General features: G+C 34.1%; 1 protein-coding gene across 1 annotated transcript in view; it reads left to right on the top strand.

The window, feature by feature from the left end:
• The window catches only part of MAP4K5 (mitogen-activated protein kinase kinase kinase kinase 5), a 92464-nt gene that overhangs the window by 39061 nt on the left and 33652 nt on the right, over positions 1 to 19751 (top strand). Inside the window, exons 8-13 of the mRNA XM_087820563.1 lie at positions 222 to 294; positions 4065 to 4196; positions 6182 to 6244; positions 8143 to 8224; positions 9013 to 9129; positions 14723 to 14801. Coding sequence (XP_087676689.1) covers positions 222 to 294; positions 4065 to 4196; positions 6182 to 6244; positions 8143 to 8224; positions 9013 to 9129; positions 14723 to 14801 — 546 coding nt within the window. The remainder of the gene's footprint in view (positions 1 to 221; positions 295 to 4064; positions 4197 to 6181; positions 6245 to 8142; positions 8225 to 9012; positions 9130 to 14722; positions 14802 to 19751) is intronic.

The raw sequence follows: 19751 nt of genomic DNA on the forward strand, positions 1-19751 counted from the left end.
TAAAGTATATTTTCATTTTAGTAAAGCACCAATAAATTATTTTCTTTTAATGGGTGTGTTAAAAACTAAGCAAGAAGGGATTTAGGTATTCTATTTTTATACATTTCCCTAGCATTACTATCTGAATTATTAATAACATCATGCTAAGGGTGAAACTTAGAAATGTTAATGCTTTTATTGAAAAGAACTAAAATTCTCTGTTTTATTTTTTCCCCCACCAGCTGACTTTGGTGTAGCTGCAAAAATAACAGCTACCATTGCAAAGAGAAAATCTTTCATTGGCACGCCTTACTGGTAAGACAGATTTATATTATGATTGAATTTTGTGCATTTTCATTTCTGTAGGAAGTCTGAAGGCTTGCATGCTCCTTGATACTATCATAGTTTTAATTGGGTTTGGAAACTGATACTCATTTTCATTGTCCATCTTTCCCTGTGTTAAATAAAGTGCTAATAATTCCTGTTGTCTCTGGGACCTTGTTTTGAGAGCATTCATAGGTATGAGGTGTTTCAAAAGAAAGGCACATAATTTCTTGTCATTTTGTTACCCTTTCTTTTGGTACTGCTTCTGTTTTCATTTAGGACTTTGCTATCTGGTTGTTAAAACTCATGCATCCTATCCTAATAATCTTTCTAAAGATTATTAGAAAGCTTTCAACCCTGGTTGGTGTGGCTCAGTTTGTTGAGCATGGTCCTGTCCTGTGCACCGAAAGGTTGCTGGTTTGATTCTCTGTCAGGGCACATACCCAGGTTTCAGGTTCCATGCCTGGTCTGGGTGTGTGCAGGAAGCAACAAAACCAATCAGTATTTCTCTCTCACACAGATATTTCTCTCTCTCCCTCTCCCTCTCCCTTCCTCCTTCTCTAAAATAAAAAAACTTATTAAATAAATAAGTAAATAAATAAAACACTACTTTCATTAATGAAGACATAATTGAAATATAATAGAAAGCCGTGTAATAAATTTCAGTGTGTAAATCATTTAGTGAATATTATAAATGGTGCCATTTAAAGTTTGATGAGCCTGACTGGGCATGGCTCAGCGGGTGAGCATCGACCTAGGATCCAGGGGATTGAGGTACGATTCCCGGTCGGGGCACATGCCCGGGTTGTGGGCTCGATCAGTAACTCTCTTATCACTGATGTTTCTATCTCTCTCTCCCTCTCCTTTCCTCTCTCTGAAATCAATAAAGATATATTTTAAAAAGTAAATTAAAAAAAAAGTTTGATGAAAAGTAGAATTTTTTTATTATTTGGATAATTTTTTTTTTAAAGAAATTTAAAGTAGCTCCATACCTCATATTAGTATCAAAATAAATTATATATGGAAATAGTCAAATATAAAAGTAAAACCAAAAAAAAATACAGTGACTATCTGCTTTAAGAGTTGAGTAAGCCTTTCTTGGCATAAAAGCATAAAATATTAAAGGGAAAAACTGATAGATTTAACTACACGTAAACTTAAAGCTATTATATGTCTGCCAGCTTAAAAGGGAAAGGCAAGTAACAAACCAGGAACTAGTGGCTAAAATATGACAAACTAGATTTTAATATCTTTAATATGTAAGATCTTAATAAATCAGTAAAAAGAGTGTTTCCTTAGAAGCAGAATTATTAAAATCATCCATATAATATCATAAAATACAAAAAATGTTTCCCCCAATGACGACCAAAACTGCAAATTAAATAAATAATGACGTTCTTTTAAGAGCTGTATCAAATACTTCAATAATGAAAACTAGAGGGAACATTATATGCATATCCAATAGGAATTAGTTAAGGAAATTATGTACATTCATTCAAATCAATGGAATAAATGCTGGTATTAAAAATCCTGTTGTAAAAGATGAATGGTTAGTGGGTAGGCCCATGATATAATGTTAATTTTAAAAAGGAAGATTAAAAGTAGCATATGCAATATAATACCATTTTATAGAAGATATGTGTATGTTTTAAATTTATGGATGAAAATATTTGAAACAGTGGTTCTCTTTGGGTGATATCTTTAACTTGTTTTCTTCCATATTTTTTCATATATTCTAAATTCTCTTCAGTTAACACATAGCACTTTTAACAACAGAAAAAAAGTTTCAATAAATATTTAAATAAAGTTAAAAGAGAACATAGGTGAATTAGATTACCTATAAAATTTCATTCGTCATATGCTTGTTTCCCTCTTCAGTCTCTTTTCTCTGACTGTCCTTCCTATGAACACTCTTCTTTAGTCAAAATTATCAGTTTTTTGTACCCTGACTATTCCAGATATTGGTTATTACCTTTTTAGTATATGTGTCTTCTGTTCCTCTGTGTTTATCTTAACTCCTGTCTGCCTGAAGAGTGGCACACACCCTGCCTGCCTTCACCATGGCAGACTGATTGATCACATCTGTTTTCCACTGAATGAGGAAGTGTAACAGTCCTGATCAGCTTGGTGCTGCAGGTAGCCACTATTAACTGACTAGTGGGCAGAGGAAATGACACCCATATGCTTTCTCTGGATTCCAGCTCAGCTTCTTTCCTTCTGAAATTTGCCTTCAGTCACCTTGCTCCATGGAGATCATTTTCTTTTTGTTCCTATACCCATTGTTATGTATGTAGTACTGTACATGTACATATTGGCATTTTTAGTATATGTATTTTATATTCTTAACCACACTTAAGTTGAGAGACATTTTGTTATATAACTTTTTGTGACAAGTGCATATAAAAACAACTCCTGCCTTGCGAGTATTCAATATAAATATAAATTAATTTTAAAATAGTAAACATTAAAAAGATAAAAGAATATTTCCCCTGAGCAATATCATTTATGCTTTATAACTTCAGATGCCATCGTTATACACCACTGACTCCCAAGTAGATAACTCCAACTCAGCTACTCAGTTGATTTTCAGTCTTGTATATATTCAACAGTTGTTTGATAATAGCTCTACTTGCTATGCACATTTTATACTCATGTCAGTCTCTTTAGTCAACCCCTTTTATTCTGTCCCCTCTGCCACTGCCGTCGAAAAAATCCTGTTTTTTCCCTTGTATTTTTTAAATAAACTTATAATTCATCTGCCTAATGCAGGTTTCACTTCTCACACTATCCGTCATGTTGCCATGAGTTTTAAATCAAGTTTACCCCCATAATTATTCTTTTATTTTCATGGTAAAGTTTAAACTTTCTTATATAATCAGTAGGCCATTCATTGTCCATTTAGTACCATCTCTGATGTTCATTTTCCAAATACTTTATTGACCCTCTCAAACTGTCTGTGGTGAATGACCTGTTGGTAAAATAAATTAAAAATGAAATAATGAAAAATGATCATGTATTGGATGGGAATAAATTCTTACTCTCAATTTCCATTCTTTTTTTTTTTTTAATATATCTTTATTGATTTCAGAGAGAGGAAAGGAGAGGGAGAGAGAGAGACAGAAACATCAATGATGAGAGAGTCATTGATCGAGCCCGCAACCCGGGCATGTGCCCTGACCGGGAATTGAACCCCGATCTCCTGGATCCCAGGTCGACGCTCAACCGCTGAGCCACGCCTGGCCGGGCTCAATTTCCATTCTTATCACAGATTTATAACAAGCAGTTTATGCCCCATATCAGTATGTAGATCATAGAGTAGCAGTCCTATCACTTCTCCAGGTATTTCATGTTCTCTCCCCATCTCCCTTCATTTACACTTACTTGTTTCTCTGATTAAAATGTTACAACTCCCCATTCGTCTTAGCTCCCTGCTAATTAATTCTTCATTTTAAACCAAAACATTTTATTTTAATTCTTTAAGTTTCATCTCCTTTGGGAACTTTTCTCTGACCTTCACAGGGATTTTGTTGTTCTTTTTCTTTTCCCATATTATATAAGAAGATTCAAGATTTTTAAATAATGAATTTAAAGAGTGTGTGTGTCTGTGTATGTATGAGGTCTTTATAAGTCTTTCTAAATAAAGCTTCTTCTTAGCAGATGCCTCTCAGCTACTTTTCCTCCAAAAAGTCTAGCGAATATGACAAAAGTAGCAGATTTCATATCATTTTTTTATTATAAGAAAATTCACTGATTCCTTCTAGGATGGCCCCAGAAGTTGCAGCAGTAGAAAAGAATGGTGGCTACAACCAACTCTGTGATATCTGGGCAGTAGGAATAACAGCAATTGAACTTGGAGAACTTCAACCACCTATGTTTGATCTTCATCCGATGAGGTGTTCTCACTATTTATAATTATACGGTTATTAATGGTCTTCTGGGAGAGTGAGATATTGATAACTTCGCTATCCCAAACTCATTTTCAACTATGTTAAAATAGTAAAGGTATTGTAAGTGATTTGTAGATAATCTCAGCTAAAACCTGCTCTCTTGTATTGCTGTTCGTAAAACAATAGGGAGCTAATAGTCTATACTGTCTGAAGTCTTTTTTAAGTCATTACATTCATTTTTCTATCAGTTGAACTTGTTTCTTTTTTTTGTCTAAATAGAATTATATACAAATAATAGAATGCAGGTGAGATTTTTTTCATGCTGTTTTTTTGTTTTTTGTTGTTTTTTCACTTTTTCTCGGGATAAAGAGGTATGCTTAGTTTAATTATAATTTGCATTTTAGGGTAAATTGTCTCTCAGGAAAAAAAAATTGAGAGCCTTTGAAAGGGCTTTTAATATTTTGAAGGAAAAGATAAATTTGGGCTAAATTTAGATTTTTAAAGTAAATAGTTAAAAAAAAAAAATCAACAGAATGGGGAACTTGTTTTCCTAACATGGTAGATAGAAGCATATATATTACATAAGGAACTCATTCAAAGAGTTTATAGACAAAATATAGATTGTTTATGAACAAGTACCAGATACTGAAGAAACATGGAAAACTATTTGACCTCACAAGTAACTAAAGTTATACAAGTTAAGAGGTATTTACATTTAGGTGGAATGCCAAAAAGTGCAGACTTTTAGGAAAATAATTTAGACATTATTTGTTATGGGCCATCCAAATGTTACAGTGATTTCACTAGGAAAATTACACTTAGGAAATAATTCAAGAAAAAAAAAACCACTAAGAATTACCCATTTCAGGATAACAGGAGGAAAATCTAAATGTCCAATAGTTGGTGAATTGTTAAGCAAATTATTTAGCAGGTAAGGGCAGCTATTACATATGTATAAAACAAAGCAACATGGAAAATTGATTATTAGTAAAAAAAAGAAAAAGCAGAACATCCCACACTAAAGAGAAAGTAAATGCCAGGATGATCTCAGATTCCCTTTTGGAGAAGTTTTAACTCCTGTTGTATAAACCAGAGACCCTATGTTTCCTGGACGAGCCAAAAAAAAAAGCAGAACATAATATTACCCAATACAATGATGTAGTAATTGGTTATTAAGATAAAGACTAAAAAGAAAAACAGAAAATTTCAAATAATGTCTTAGGGTTGTAGGAATATAGACCTTTATTTCTTTTTCAATTTTCCTTTATATATGAACCATTAATTTTTAAAATGAGAAAATATTTTTGGTATTTAAAAAAGAGACAAACAGTTTGCTTAGAAACCTGAAAGGGGTTTTTTTAGGAGATAATGAAATAGAACATTTTAGAACTTCCTTCTTAAATCCTCCATTCTTCCACCCCGGTAGTCCATAAAAAATGGGTCAAAGGTAGACTTGTAGAGAAAGAAAGCCCTCTTGTAGGTTGACTTCTGTATCATTCATAATGAGAGAATGTGGAAAATTATTGTCCAGAAAGGGAAACAGGCTACAAAGTGAATATGATTTGCTTGTACACCCAAAATAATTGTAGAGGCAAATCTTCAGTTAACAATTGTAGAGGCTTAATCTTCATAAAACCTAGTGTGAGGTTTGTGCTACAGAATGATACACAATTTATAGACTTGTACCTGAGGTATAATACTAGTTATATATGTAACAGTATGGTAACAAAACCCTTCTCTAACATTTGATAGCTTTGCCATGTGAATAAGAGCTTGTTTGAAAGTTAAAGGTCCTTTCTCTAGCCAAGGGAAATTTTCCATAGGCTTTCCAAAATATTAAAAAAATGATTTACGTATTTCATACCAGTTTTCATCAGTGTCTACATATGTAGTAATCTTGTATAAATTTATTACAGAATATTCATTCTGATTATTAGATGTAGTAATAAAAGTATTTTGGTACTGCTTTTTAACTGAAGTTTTTATTTCAGGGCCCTGTTCTTAATGTCAAAAAGTAATTTTCAGCCCCCAAAACTAAAAGACAAAACAAAATGGTAAGTTAAATAATATGTTATTTATAGAATTTTACAGTTGAAAGGGACACAGGTTTAGTTCTCTTATTCTATGGATGATGAAACTGAAGCCCAGAGGCATTAAACAACAGTTTACCTGAACTTATACATGTAATTTACTTGCAAAGCTATGACAAAGATCTAGGTTTAACTGGTCAGTGTTCCTTTGTAATGTACTACTCTCTTGAAAAACTCTGATCATAGTCTTATGTTCTGGCAATTTGGGCAAGAGAGTAGTGAGGAAAGAATTTCAAATAAATACATTAAAATTTTGAAGATTCATATTTTTACTCAATACTTTCATTAATTACATGTTGACTTTTCTGAAAGATCATATGAAAAGTTTTCCCAGATACCATGGCACTTAAAATTAATCTTTAATCACTTCTCTACCATCCTTCCCTAATATACAAAAAGGTTATTATTTTCATTCTAACCTCTTCTTTCTCATACAAAGTAAAACAGTTTGAATATTCTTATAGTTCATAAGGACATTTTCAATTGGGTGATAAAAAATGAAAATTGTTTTTCGGGTAATGTCCTTCCGTACATTTAATTTTTTTAAAAATATGCAAATAAGTTTCCAAGTGCTTAAATTCAGTAGTTTTTCATCTAGATTACAGGGATCTCTTTAAGAGTCCATGGACCCCCGAAATTCTGTACGTATGTATACTCATTTTTCTGGCAAGACAGTTCATATCTTATTTCAGATTCTAAGAGTCCCAGTTCCCAAAATAGGTTCTAAACTACTGTTTTATTTTTTATTAGCCTGTCTGTGAATAGTATTACTTAGGAGCCAGGGCAATCAAGATGATGCCAGGAGTAGAAAGCATATCACACTGTGGAAATAAGAGTTTATATTCTGCTAGCTGTATTCTTTTGTATTGATACAGGCTTCTTCCTATTCCTTATTACCCCAAGTTCCTAAGCAACTGAAACTGGAGGGCTTTATGGTAGGAGGGACTGAATATTTATTCAGAAATGAATGACGCCCAGCTGGGCGTGGTTCAGCGATTGAGTGTGGACGTAGGATCCAGAAATGAATGACTATTAGCTGTAGGCTCTGAATTCACAGTCAGATTCTAGAGCAGTCATTACCATTAAAGTACCTTTGCCAGTCTCAGGTACTATATAACTCCATGCTAACTCTGCCACAAGTCACCAAATGTAACACAGTGATGTGATTTCTCTGAAGAAAACTAATGTGTGTTTGCTGTCATTGGTAATGAATAAGGTTATTTTCTTTGGTTCTTGCCCAGTCCCTCCTCAGTGGAATTTTGGCTATGATGCAAATATCCCTCTTTGCTATTAGTTAATAATCCAGACATGATTCCTTTAATTAGTCTTTTTCTTTTCCCCACTTCATCAATGCAGGTGACAGGAAAACTCTTCTGGTTGCTAAAATCATTCCTTCCTTGCCCCCATTTCTAAGAAATTCAGTGACCTTCTACTTTTACATTAGCCACCCTGTCTCGGTGCCATTCAACTCTTTTGGTATAGCAAAACATTTGCGTACAATATAAATTAGGCAATAAGAAAAGGTCATTTTGATTCCTAAATTTAATTCCTGAAACATGAGATTATGAATCCTGTGTAAATGATACAGCTATGCATTTCTACTTTTTAGAGTACTTTTTAGAGCTCATATACTACTATTCTGTTAGCTAATTGAATTTTACTTAGGAGATGAAACTGACACACGTTTTCAAGGAATATACTGTGCTTTGGATTTAGTTTTTTGGCTTATATAGAACTAAGAGGCCTAAGGGGAAAATCATGTGTTTCAGACTTTCTAACTACTTGTAAGTTAACTTTATTTAGTAACACCAAAAAACTAATATTAGTGAAATATTTTTGTACATGTCTCTCTTTATTTGAAGGTCATCAACATTCCATAATTTTGTCAAAATAGCACTAACCAAAAACCCAAAAAAAAGACCAACTGCTGAAAGACTTCTGACTGTAAGTCATTGAAATTATAGGGTAATTTTCTGTAGTTGTGCCTTAATTAGGCATATCACTAGGACATAAGTATTTAGGTTTTTTAATATAAAAATGTTAGTGATCTCTTACAGCAGGGGTCAGCAAACTTTCTATAAAGAGCCAGATAGTAAGAATTTCAGGCTATGCGGGGCCATATAGCCTCGGTTGCAACTACTCAGTTTTGCCCTTGTAACATAAAAACATCCATAGATAGTACACAGAAATGGGTGCGACTTTTAATACCCAATAAAACTTTATTTACAGAAAGAGGCAGTGCACCAGATTTTGCCCATGGGCTGTATGTAGTTTGCCAACCCCTGCCTTAGAGAAAACTGTTAAAAATGTTGCTGTCATCTAAAATTAATTGCTTTTCTTGGCTGCTTCTATAAATTTATAGTATGTTTTGTGTGTATATGTGTTTGTTAAATCTTTTATAGTACCAAAAAATCAATGATTAAGCAATATGAGAAAACTTTCAGTATCATCATTTCACTGTATGACTTTGTACATTAACATAATTTTATCAGTAATATTATGAGTAATATTCATGTTATAAACTTACCCCACAAAGAGTCTTTAGTTTTATAATATATAATTATGGATTCTCTGATTAATATTTTTGCTAATACATTCTCTAATTTATTTGTATTAGTAGGCTCCCATATGCTTGTCTCTAATATTTACTGAATGGAAAAGTACAAATAGCATTTCTGTAAGCCATAGATGTAAAGCACACTCATGAAATTATTTTGTTTTGTTTCACCTAGCACACTTTTGTAGGGCAGCCAGGTCTTTCTAGGGCCCTAGCAGTTGAACTTTTGGACAAAGTGAACAATCCAGACAACCATGCACATTACACTGAAGGAGACGACGATGACTTTGAGGTAAGGACTATTTGCAATCTAATATTTTAAAATAAATGTTTAATATGGCCTTAAAGCTTGTTTTCTAATTCACTTGTTTAAGTTAGTTAAAACAGGTTTAGCTACAAAGATTGATTAGCAATGTAAACTACACTTACCCTAAATATAATTGCCAGTTGATACTTTAAAATTGTGGCATAATATACATAACAATCATTTCTTAATCCTACTTCTTACCAGACTTATGCAGTTTCTTTATTATATACATCATTAACAGAATACAAGTATTTTTTAAAATTAAGTTGAGGCCCTAGCCAGTTTTGCTCAGTGGTTAGAGCATCAGCCCAGGGACTGAAGGGTTCCGGGTTCAATTCTAGCCAAGGTCACATACCTGGGTTGCAGGCTTGATCCCAAGCCCTGGTCAGGGCATGGGTGGAAGGTGGCGGCCAATTGATGTGTCCCTCTCACATCAATGTTTTTCTCTTTCCCTTCCACTCTCTCTGAAGAGCAATGGAAAAGATACCTCAGGTGAGGATTTAAAAAAAAAAATTAAGCTGAGGTTTTCATAGGAATTTTATCATTTCCAATACTTGTTCAGAACTATTATTTCTTACATAATTACATGCAAAGCTATTTATAACTATGCTGCTTTCTCTGAAAATTTATTGTTGCTGAAAATATTGTCAAATTATTTTGAATATACTGTATTTAACAATATAACTTGTAAATCAGGAATGAGGGACTTCCTCCCCATTGGCGAGTATCTGTTTATGCCTATATATGACAACTATATTTTTTCACCAGTGTCTCTTCCTCTTCTTATGATTCTCTTTTTTTTTTTTGGTTTCTTAGAATCTGTCTCCTCACTTCTCTTTATGTCTTTATTTATTTTTATATTTCTAACTTCATTTTTGGTAAGACTATAGAACTAAACTTTATGTGTTATTTATTGAAGGATTTTCTACTTCATGTTCTTAAGTTTCAAATTATGTGAGTATCATGATAACTATTAACACTCATTGGGTAGTCATTGTTTGCCAAGTATTAGGTCAGATAATTTTCATGTGAACTCACCTAATACCTAGAACAGTCCTTTGCAATAGATATTACTATCCTACAAATGAGGAAATGAAAAAGAAAGGATGGAAGTAATTTGCCCAAGATCATGTGGCTAATAAGTAGTAGAACCAGGATTTGGATCCAGGCAACCTAATTCTAGAGCCTACTCTCTTAATTAATACACCATCATTTCTGTGTATTACTTAATAGAAATAGTCATTAAACAATCTTTGAAAACTAATCATTCAAAACACATCATTGCTTAGTATAGTCTTATCATAGGTACCCAATGAATATTTTGTTGCATATTAAATGAACTTTGGTTGAAAATATTAAATAAGTCAGCCATACATAAATTTTTTTCTGCTTAAAACATTTTCAGACTTGTAATAATAAAAATTTAATCCCTTAAATTTTATTTTTATTTTATTTTATTTTTAAACATATCTTTATTGATTTCAGAGAGAGGAAAGGAAGGGGGAGAGAGAGAGATAGAAACATCAATGATGAGAAAGTCATTGATGGGCTGCCTAGCCCGCAACCCGGGCATGTGCCCTGACCGGGAATCGAACCCTGATCTCCTGGATCCTAGGTCAATGCTCAACCGCTGAGCCACACCCAGCTGGGCAATCCCTTAAATTTTAAAAAATTAAAATTGTTTCACCTTAAATGTAGAATTCCTATTACTTGATTCTCTAATTAATCTTTGACTGGTTATATAAATAACAAAACTTTTATTCCCCCATACCATTTTACTTGGCTTCCCAAATCTTTAACTTCTACTCTCTCTATTTCTGTTTAGTGACATCACCATACTTTTCAGTCTTGAAATATAAAACCTTGTGCCAGGCAGTTGGGGGACATAATGGTGTATGAGATTTGACACTATCCCTGCCTTTAAAGAACTTACATGGTCTCAAAGGAAATTCAGAAATATAAATAAGTAATTTACAAGTGTGATACCTGTTATGGACTGGGAAATACAAGGTGCTGTTGATTCATGTTATAGGGACAAGAAAGGACTCACTCTAGAAGTGACATGTATGCTGAAAACCTGAAGGGTAAACTGAATTAGAGTAAGAGAGCAGGCAAAAGTGTTTTGAGCAAAGGAAATAATAGTATGTTTGAAGGCCTGGTGATATGAGAGAAGGCAGTGTATTTGATGAAGTAAAGATAAGTCAGTTTTGTTAGAGCAGAAAACAAGGAAGGAAGTGGTGGGAGACGAAGTTAGACACTAGCCATTTCAAACCATGTTGAAAGTTTTGGGCTTTGGCCTAAGGGCAGTAGAAGCTGTTGAGGGTAAAGTAGTGACATACTTAGATATGCTTTTTAAGATCTTTATATCTTCAGAATGGTGATTCCATTCCAGAAAACCTGTTAAGAGGCTGTGGAAGGTATCCAGAATAGAGATAGTGGTGTTTTAAACTAGGATGATAGAGCAAAGATGGAGAACAGTGGACTAATTCAAGAATTATATGAGCAAGACAGTGATTGGATGAAGACATGAGAGGCGGCGTGTGTGAAAAGGGTTATTCCAAATTTTGACTTGAACAACTGGAGAGATTGAGCTAGGAACTCTAGAGTAAAATCAGATTTGGGAAGAAAGATGAGTTTAGTTTTATATATGGTCATTTTTGATGTTGCACAAGACTTCCAGATGGAGAAATCTCATAAAGAGTGAGAGCTATGTGGTTGTAGCATGTGGAGAAAAGTTCAGACTAGAGATATAAATTCGAAAGGCATTAGATATAGATGTAGTTACTACCTTAAGGGGTAGGTGAGATCACCCAAAGGAAGCATGTAGAATGAGAAGAGGGCCTAAGACAGCATCCTGAGATTTCTCCCAAAATTTAAGCAAGTAAGCTATGGGGAATGGCCAAGGATTGATAAAGAACATTAAAATCAGGAAGGAAAAAAAGGAAGGAAGGAAAGTTTCAATGAGAATACTGTCTAGAAATTGAGTTAAAGAAATCATTGGATATAAGTAGTAGTGCTTAATTACTTTAAAAGGACAATTTGCAAATAGTAGACATGAAACTAGATTGGAGTAGTTTAAAAGATAAGTATAGCAATTCACTTACGAAATTCAGGTGGGAAATGGGTAGGATAGAGCAATAGCTGGAGAAAAATGAGTTGGTGAGGGGTTTTTTGATTGTTTTATGTGGGGCAAAAAGTTTGAATAGGATTAAGTGCTTCTGAAAGGATCCAGTAAATAGAGAAGAATGACAAGAAGCAAGATGAATGGGTAAAGACCCTGAGAAGGAAGGAGAGACTGGGATCTTGATTTTGATGAGGAACTTGATCTGAGATAAACACACTTTCCTTGCATTAAGAGAGGTAGCTCAGAGGGTAGCTAGTAGTTTTCTAGTTGATATTTCTGTTTTCTCTGTGAAATAAGTGGCAAGGTTATCTTCTGAAAGTGGGAAGGAACATGGATGGGTTTGAAGAGTGTGAAGAAGGTGTGTCGAGGTGAATTTATGGGTTAAATTACTAGAAAAGTGTTTTTGGGAAAAGCTGAAGCCTCAGAGGAGATACATTTTCAATGTATTCTACTGTGTAATTTTCCTCCAGCAGTGATTGGTACCCCAGATGTAAACACAAAGGTAGCTAGTTTAATTCTCTCAGGGTTGTCGTTTTAGCATGCCAGTGTACTGAAGGACAGTGAGGCAAAGGGAATTTAGTATATTGAAAAGAGATTGCTTGAAATAGTGCTTTATCAGATATAAACTGGGTAGGAAGAAAAGTGAAGATAGGAGAAATGCTTATAGAGAGTGAAAAAGTAACGGATCGATGGACTTAAGATTCTAATGTGAATGTTAAAGTTAAATGGGAATAAATTAGAGAGTGAGTGCAAAGGATGAGAAGTTTGAAGTAAAGTGTGAATTTGTATATCAGAACTGATGACAGGGTCCAGGGTGTGAGCTTACGAGTAGAGAGTGCCTTTAAGTATGTCTTTAGAGATGAGGGCAGAAAACTTAAATCCAGAACAATGGGCTTTTGACGTATGTTGTTATGATAGTGGGTCTTAAAGTAGAGAAAAAAACATAGCCACTGTCTGAGTAATCAGTGAATGACAGTCATCAGAAATTTGGTAGGGGTTGAGCTGAAGGCATAGTTTCCAAAGGGTCAGGAACTTATACAAAAGGGTGGAAGTAGTATGCTTCTCGCTTGATTTACTACAACATTCTTTATTTAGTCTCTCTGCATCCAGTATTTTTCCCTGCCATTCCCCCTTACACACTTACAGATTACTCTTTTTTTAAAAAAAAAAATGTTTTAATTTATTTTAGAGAGGAAAGGAGGGGGAGAGAGAAAGAGAAATATCGATGTGAGAGAGAAACATTGATCGGCTGCCTCCCACACTCATGTGCCCTGTCTGGGAATTGAACCAGGGACCTTTCGGTGCATAGGTTGACACTTAACCAACTGAGCCACACCAGCCAGGGATATCAGATTACTTTTAAAGATGACTCTGGTGATGCCACTCCCTCTGTAAAATCTCCCAAAAGTACCTTTGTCAGGAAAATAAAATTAAGAGCCCTAGCCTAATGATCCCGCTCATCCTCAGTCTCTTTCCAGTTTTGTCATCTCTTCACTTAATCTTCACTATAGCCAAATAATAACTAATTGCAATTCTTCTAACACTCCACAGTTTCCTTTACTCCTTGCCTCACTTTGTTCATATCCTTTCTGCTGTCCCACGTTATTGCGCATCCAGTGCCTACTTGTCCCTCAAGGCCCCAGGTTAGATTACAGCTCTGTCTTGAAAAAGTACTATACCCCTTCCTCTGGGCATTAATAGTAATCTTCTTAGTGAATGACACTTACCATTTTCTAATCTTATCTTCCTAGACTATAATCTCTTTGAAGATATTTGGCTTTCTTTGAATCTCTTAAATATTTTATACAGTATAGACATGGAATAAGTGAATAAACTTTTTAAAAATTTTTATTTATTGAATTTTTTTAGAGTGAGAGAAGGTAGGGGGTGGAGAGAAACATTGATTTGTTGTTCCACTTAGTTATGCACTCATTGGGTGCTTCTCGTATGTGCCCTGACCTGGGGTGAACCTGCAGCCTTGACATATCAGGACGATGCTCTAACCAACTGTGCCACCTGACGAGGGCTAAGTGATTAAACTTTTAAAGTACCTTAGTGTTCACTGTATTTTTAAATCTTTGTCCTGTAATTTATTAGTAGGTAGTCATGTTTGTCAGTAAGTGAACATTTAATTGAAAAAGAGAAACTTTGACCTTTTAACTTTATCATTGAAATTTTTTTTAAAAAGGTGAAGGGATTAAGAACTACAAATTGGTAGTCACAAAATAGTCCCAGGGATCTAAAGTACAGCATAGGGAATATAGTCAGTAATATTGTAATAACTGTGTATGGTGCCAGGTGGGTACTTGAAATATCAGGGAGAATACTTTGTAAAGTATACAGTTGTCTAACCACTATACTGTACACCTGAAACTAATACAAAATAATATTGAATGTAAACTAATTGAAAATTTAAAAAAATTTTAACTGCGTATGTTATGTTTATATCCACAGCCCCATGCAATCATTCGTCATACCATTAGATCTACAAACCGGAATGCCAGAGCTGAACGGACAGCTTCAGAAATAAATTGTATGTGTTTGGTATACATTTTCAGTTGGTGGTTTTGGAGGGTTGAGCTGGTGGTTCTTGTGGTTTTTTGAAATAATAAAATCTTAAACTGAGGGTACATACTTTAACATATCAGAAGACCTCTAAAATAAAGGTTGCTTTTCTGGTTTATAATGGAATTCCCTTAGTTTACAATAAAACCGTTTTTTATTTTCTAATTACAAAGGTGATATATGTCCATTGCAGAAAATTTGCAAGAGGTAAAAACTAGAAAATCAACATTACTTACAGTCACATCATCCAGTGCCAACCCACAGATAATATTTTGCTGAATTTCCTTCATGCTTTAACACGTATGTTTTTAGATGGCTGACTTTATAATATTCATAAAATTTTACTTAGGTGTTTTCTACATGTCAGCCTAGCCTTTATAACCATTTTGTTTGATGGCTGCATCCTGTTCATTGAGTTGATATGTTATGGTTGAACAGTTCCTTGTTGTTGGACAGTTGGGTTGCTTTTATTTTTTTAGTCAGCTTAACATTAACACTAAAATGAGTCTTTTCTAGAATACATATTTTAAAAGGTTAATTGATTTTTATTCAGTAACTTAATCATTGACAAAAGGTTTGTATCAACAATATTTGTCATTTTAGCCATAGTAATTTAAAAGAATAGATTTGCAAAGAAGTTTTAAGTATGGGTATGTTGATTTAAATGCATGCTTGTTTCAAAAGACATTTCAAGTAGTTTACAGTAAAATATGATAGAAATAAATAATATAAACCTTAATAGAGGAAGATAATTTGTTAAATATCTAGGCTAATTGGAATTATTGTAGCTGAACATTTCAAGTCTGAGTTTTCTTCAACCCAGATATTTCTACCTCTCTGGATACAGCATTGGAAATGTAGGTCAATGGAGAGTAAGAAGAATCCTTGCCATATCAGTTGTTTCAATCATACCTATTTATAGTTAAACCAGTAATTCAAGATTTTATCTCTTTGTTAGTCCCAGATTGCTGATGTTCTTATGCTATCTCCTTATATAATCACAAGTGAAATCTCTGGGCTTCAAATACTAGACAGAAAAGTCCAAAGTTGATATACCATTATAAAGCGCTCTCTTTTGTGTAGCTGCATGGTATTCAATTAATGTAGTCTAATCTATCCATCTTTTCTTGTATAACTTGGGTTTTGTGGTATGTTTAGCAAGGCCTTCTGATGTTAAGGTTATAAAAGAATTTTCCTGTTGTTCTTGTATTTTTATAGTTTCATTTTTTAATATTTAAATCTTTGATATAAGGTATTAATTTATTTGGTAGAAGGTATGAAATATGGATTCAACTTTGTTTTCTTTCCAAATGACTACCCATTTGTCTCATTGCTATTTATTTATGTATTTTAAAATATATCTTTATTGATTTCAGGGAGAGGAAGAGAGAGAGAGAGAGAGAGAGAGAAACGTCAATGATGAGTCATTGATTGGCTGTCTCCTGCACGCCCCCTACTGGGGATCGAGCCTGCAAGCCAGGCATGTGCCCTGACCAGGAATCGAATCTTGGTTTCCTGGGTCATAGGTCGACGCTCAACCTCTGAGCCACACTGACCAGACTCATTCCTATTTATTGAAAACTTAATAATTTCACTAATGGATTTGATATGCCACCTTTATTATGTACTAAATTACTACATATATTTTAAGACTTCCCAGAAATTCTATTCTGTTGCATTAATATGTCTAGTCATATGCCAGTAGCATACTTTTGATTATTATGTCTTTATAATACCTGTTAAAATCTGTTAGAACTAATCCTGCTCCTACTTTCTCCAACCTCCCCCCCACACACACATATCTTGTTGCTGTTCTGTTTTATTATTATATTTGGCTATGGTATTTTCCCCACATGAACTTAAGAATCACTTTTACTAGTTTTAAAAAATGTCAGTGTTTTTACTGAGGTCTCATAAATTTACATATTAACTTTGGGAGAGTTGACATCTTTCTGATATTTCATCTTCCTAACCAAAATAGGCCTTTTCAGAGATAAATTCAAGACTCAGTTCTTTCATGAGAGCCCAGAATACTAATATCTTCATGGAGTGAGCTCTGTGTGCTTCAAGTACTAGACAAAATGGTAGAATTGAAGGTCATTTTATTGGTGATTTATATTTAAACTTTCTCCAGTGTTATTCTGGAGTGTTTTATAGCTTTTTTTTGTTTAATAGATTTTATACACATAAAATAGATTTTATACACATAATATAAGAGTTAATTCTACTTTTAATTTTTAGGTTTTTAATTGAAATTCAGTTTTTTAAAATGAAATAAAAATGAAACTACCACCTAGATCAAGATATAGAACATTAACAGTCTCTGAAGTCTTCCTCACTTCTCCTTTACAATCAGCACCCTTCCATCTTCCTACATTCCCCTGCCCTCCCATTGCCCAGGCTAATCACTATTCTGATCTGTCACCATAGATTGGTTTTTACCTAATCTTGATCTTGTAGCTAAATGGGATCATACTGCATGCACCTGGTTTCTTTTGCTCAGCATTATGTCTGTGAGTCATTCATGTCATGTAGCAATAGTTCACTGTTTTCACTGTAATGTAATATTTCATGGTATGATTATACCAAAATGTATCCATTCTAGTTTATGGGTATTAGATTTGTTTCTAGTTTTTGGCTATTGTGACTACTATAAGCGTTCTTACTATGTATTTTTATTTTTATTTTATTTTTTAAATTTATCTTTATTGTTGAAAGTATTACAGATGTCTTTTTTCCCACCATTGATTCCCTTCTACCCGGCATCTGCCCCGCCCCCCCCCTTTGCTGTGTATTTTTAGTGACTATAAATAATAATTATGGCCCTGGCCTTGCAATAAGGAAGAACACAAGCCAGAGGAACCAGAGGACATCTCATCAAACAAAGGAAAATAAGTATATAGGGAGTTTGGAAAAGTGGAGTTCAAGTGAAATTTAAGTGACAACTTAAAGCAAAGTAGGGATGTGTATGAAAGGATGAATGAGAAGTCTATACTACAGAAATAGACCCAGAAGTCTGTTTCCTTGGAAACTTGGAATGTTGTATTCAGAAACCCTTTTATTTGAAGCTCCGTATCTAGGTTGGATATTGAGGCTGCTTCTCTCTGTCAGTGAGTTAGGTCTTCCAGGCAAGAACAGAATGGTTCATTCTAATGAATATGATTTCATGCAGCAAAGTGTCTGACAGTCTGTGATTTCAGAAAATGATATTCTCAGTAAGAAAGCAGCAGTAATTCAGAGAGGGGATTATCATGTAATACTTTACATATGCAGTGTATCCTTGGGAAAAACATTGTTTCTTATTGACTTTGCATTTGGATTTGTGCCTGTCTTCCCAGCCTTATGAACGGCAAGGCAGATTACTTCCTCAGTCTGATCTATTTATGGGTGTATTAGCTAAATTACCTATTTTTTTTTTGAAATAAATTGTTTTGTCACCTGAAAAGTCACATAGTGGCTGAGTCCAGTTACCGAGGAAGCCAGCTGATTACAAGGAATTAGCACCAAAGGAAGATGAGAAGTATCCACAAAGATTGCAAGGCCAACTGTCCGTTTAATTGTATGGTTTTAGCTGACTCACAAGTAATTTTAAGCAAGGTATTGAACTTACACAGAGGACTGACTATGGCTGCAAAGAGCAATATTAAGAATAGGTAGAAGGGGTCAGTAGGGGAAAAGGGGACACCTGTAATACTTTCAACAATAAAGATAAATTTTTTTAAAAATTTGATTATCAGAGAAAGCAGAAGAAAGAAAAAAAATAGGGACAGGTATCATTTTTAGGAGATATACAAGTATCTGTCTACAATCCAAAATCTTCAACTGGCAAAGAAGAAAAAAATACAGGGGAAAAAGAGGCAAGAAAATAAAGAACTGTAGTGTGCACATTAAAGTATGACAGTGTCTTCAGTCATCTTGTTCCATGCACCTTGGGCAAATAAATCCATTTCATGTCATCATCAGCTTGATCCAGTAGACTTGTATGGAAAAACTCTTTGCTGTCATCTGCTTCTGAAGATCCTTGGTCATCTCAAGTTTGAGGTGTCCTACTGAGAGAACTTACATTGATTTAAGATTGGCCTGTGGCCCTATTATTGAGAGACCAGAATACAAGGATTATAACCCTGTTTTACCATTGTGTTAGTTGTTAACAGTACCTGGCAAGATTCTGTTTATTGAGGTTGGAGGGCAGTTTTCCATAAGGCAATCTGAGTTTTAATCATGAAAAGGTTGTTTCAGAGGAAATGCTTCTTGGACATGTGTGATTATAAAATTGTGTGTACTATACAGGTCTCAGCTATATTAGTCTGTAATGTAGAAGCTGGGGTTGGGGCAGTATTCTCAGATATATAGGATGCTCAGTTTTTGGTTCATTGGGAAAGTTTAATGAGCTCCTGAGGAAATTGACTTAAGTGTCATTCAAGCAGAAACAAAAACACACACACTTTAGACTGAGAAAGTCTAATAATTTCTAAAAGCTTACCCAACTTGAGTTTGAAAATTCCATTTGTCCCTTTTATCTTACCTGAACACAAAGGCAGTGGAGATTTTGAGTAAGATGTATTGCCTTACAAAGCTCCTTAGTAACAGTTCTAGGGAAATGTTTTCATTGCTAGAGAAGTAAGAGTATCCTAGGTAGGAAACAAAAAACTACAGCAACTTTTCTTTGCCATTGTTAAAGTTGAGGCTTTTAGACAAAATTTGATTCATCCTAGAAATAAAGATATGATAACCAAAAATAAAGCCTTTGTTAACAGAAAAACTGTTTATGAAAAATTATCTTAACTATGATATACCCATACGTCCCTCTACATTCAGTATTGTCTTAAACTGCATATTGTTACCCAATCCATGACATTCAGATTTAAAAAAAAAAGACAAAATAGAAAATATTCAGATGCATCACTTGGATCCTTAA

This window comes from Miniopterus natalensis, chromosome 1 (assembly GCF_054644295.1).
Source record: "Miniopterus natalensis isolate mMinNat1 chromosome 1, mMinNat1.hap1, whole genome shotgun sequence".
NCBI lineage: Eukaryota > Metazoa > Chordata > Mammalia > Chiroptera > Miniopteridae > Miniopterus > Miniopterus natalensis.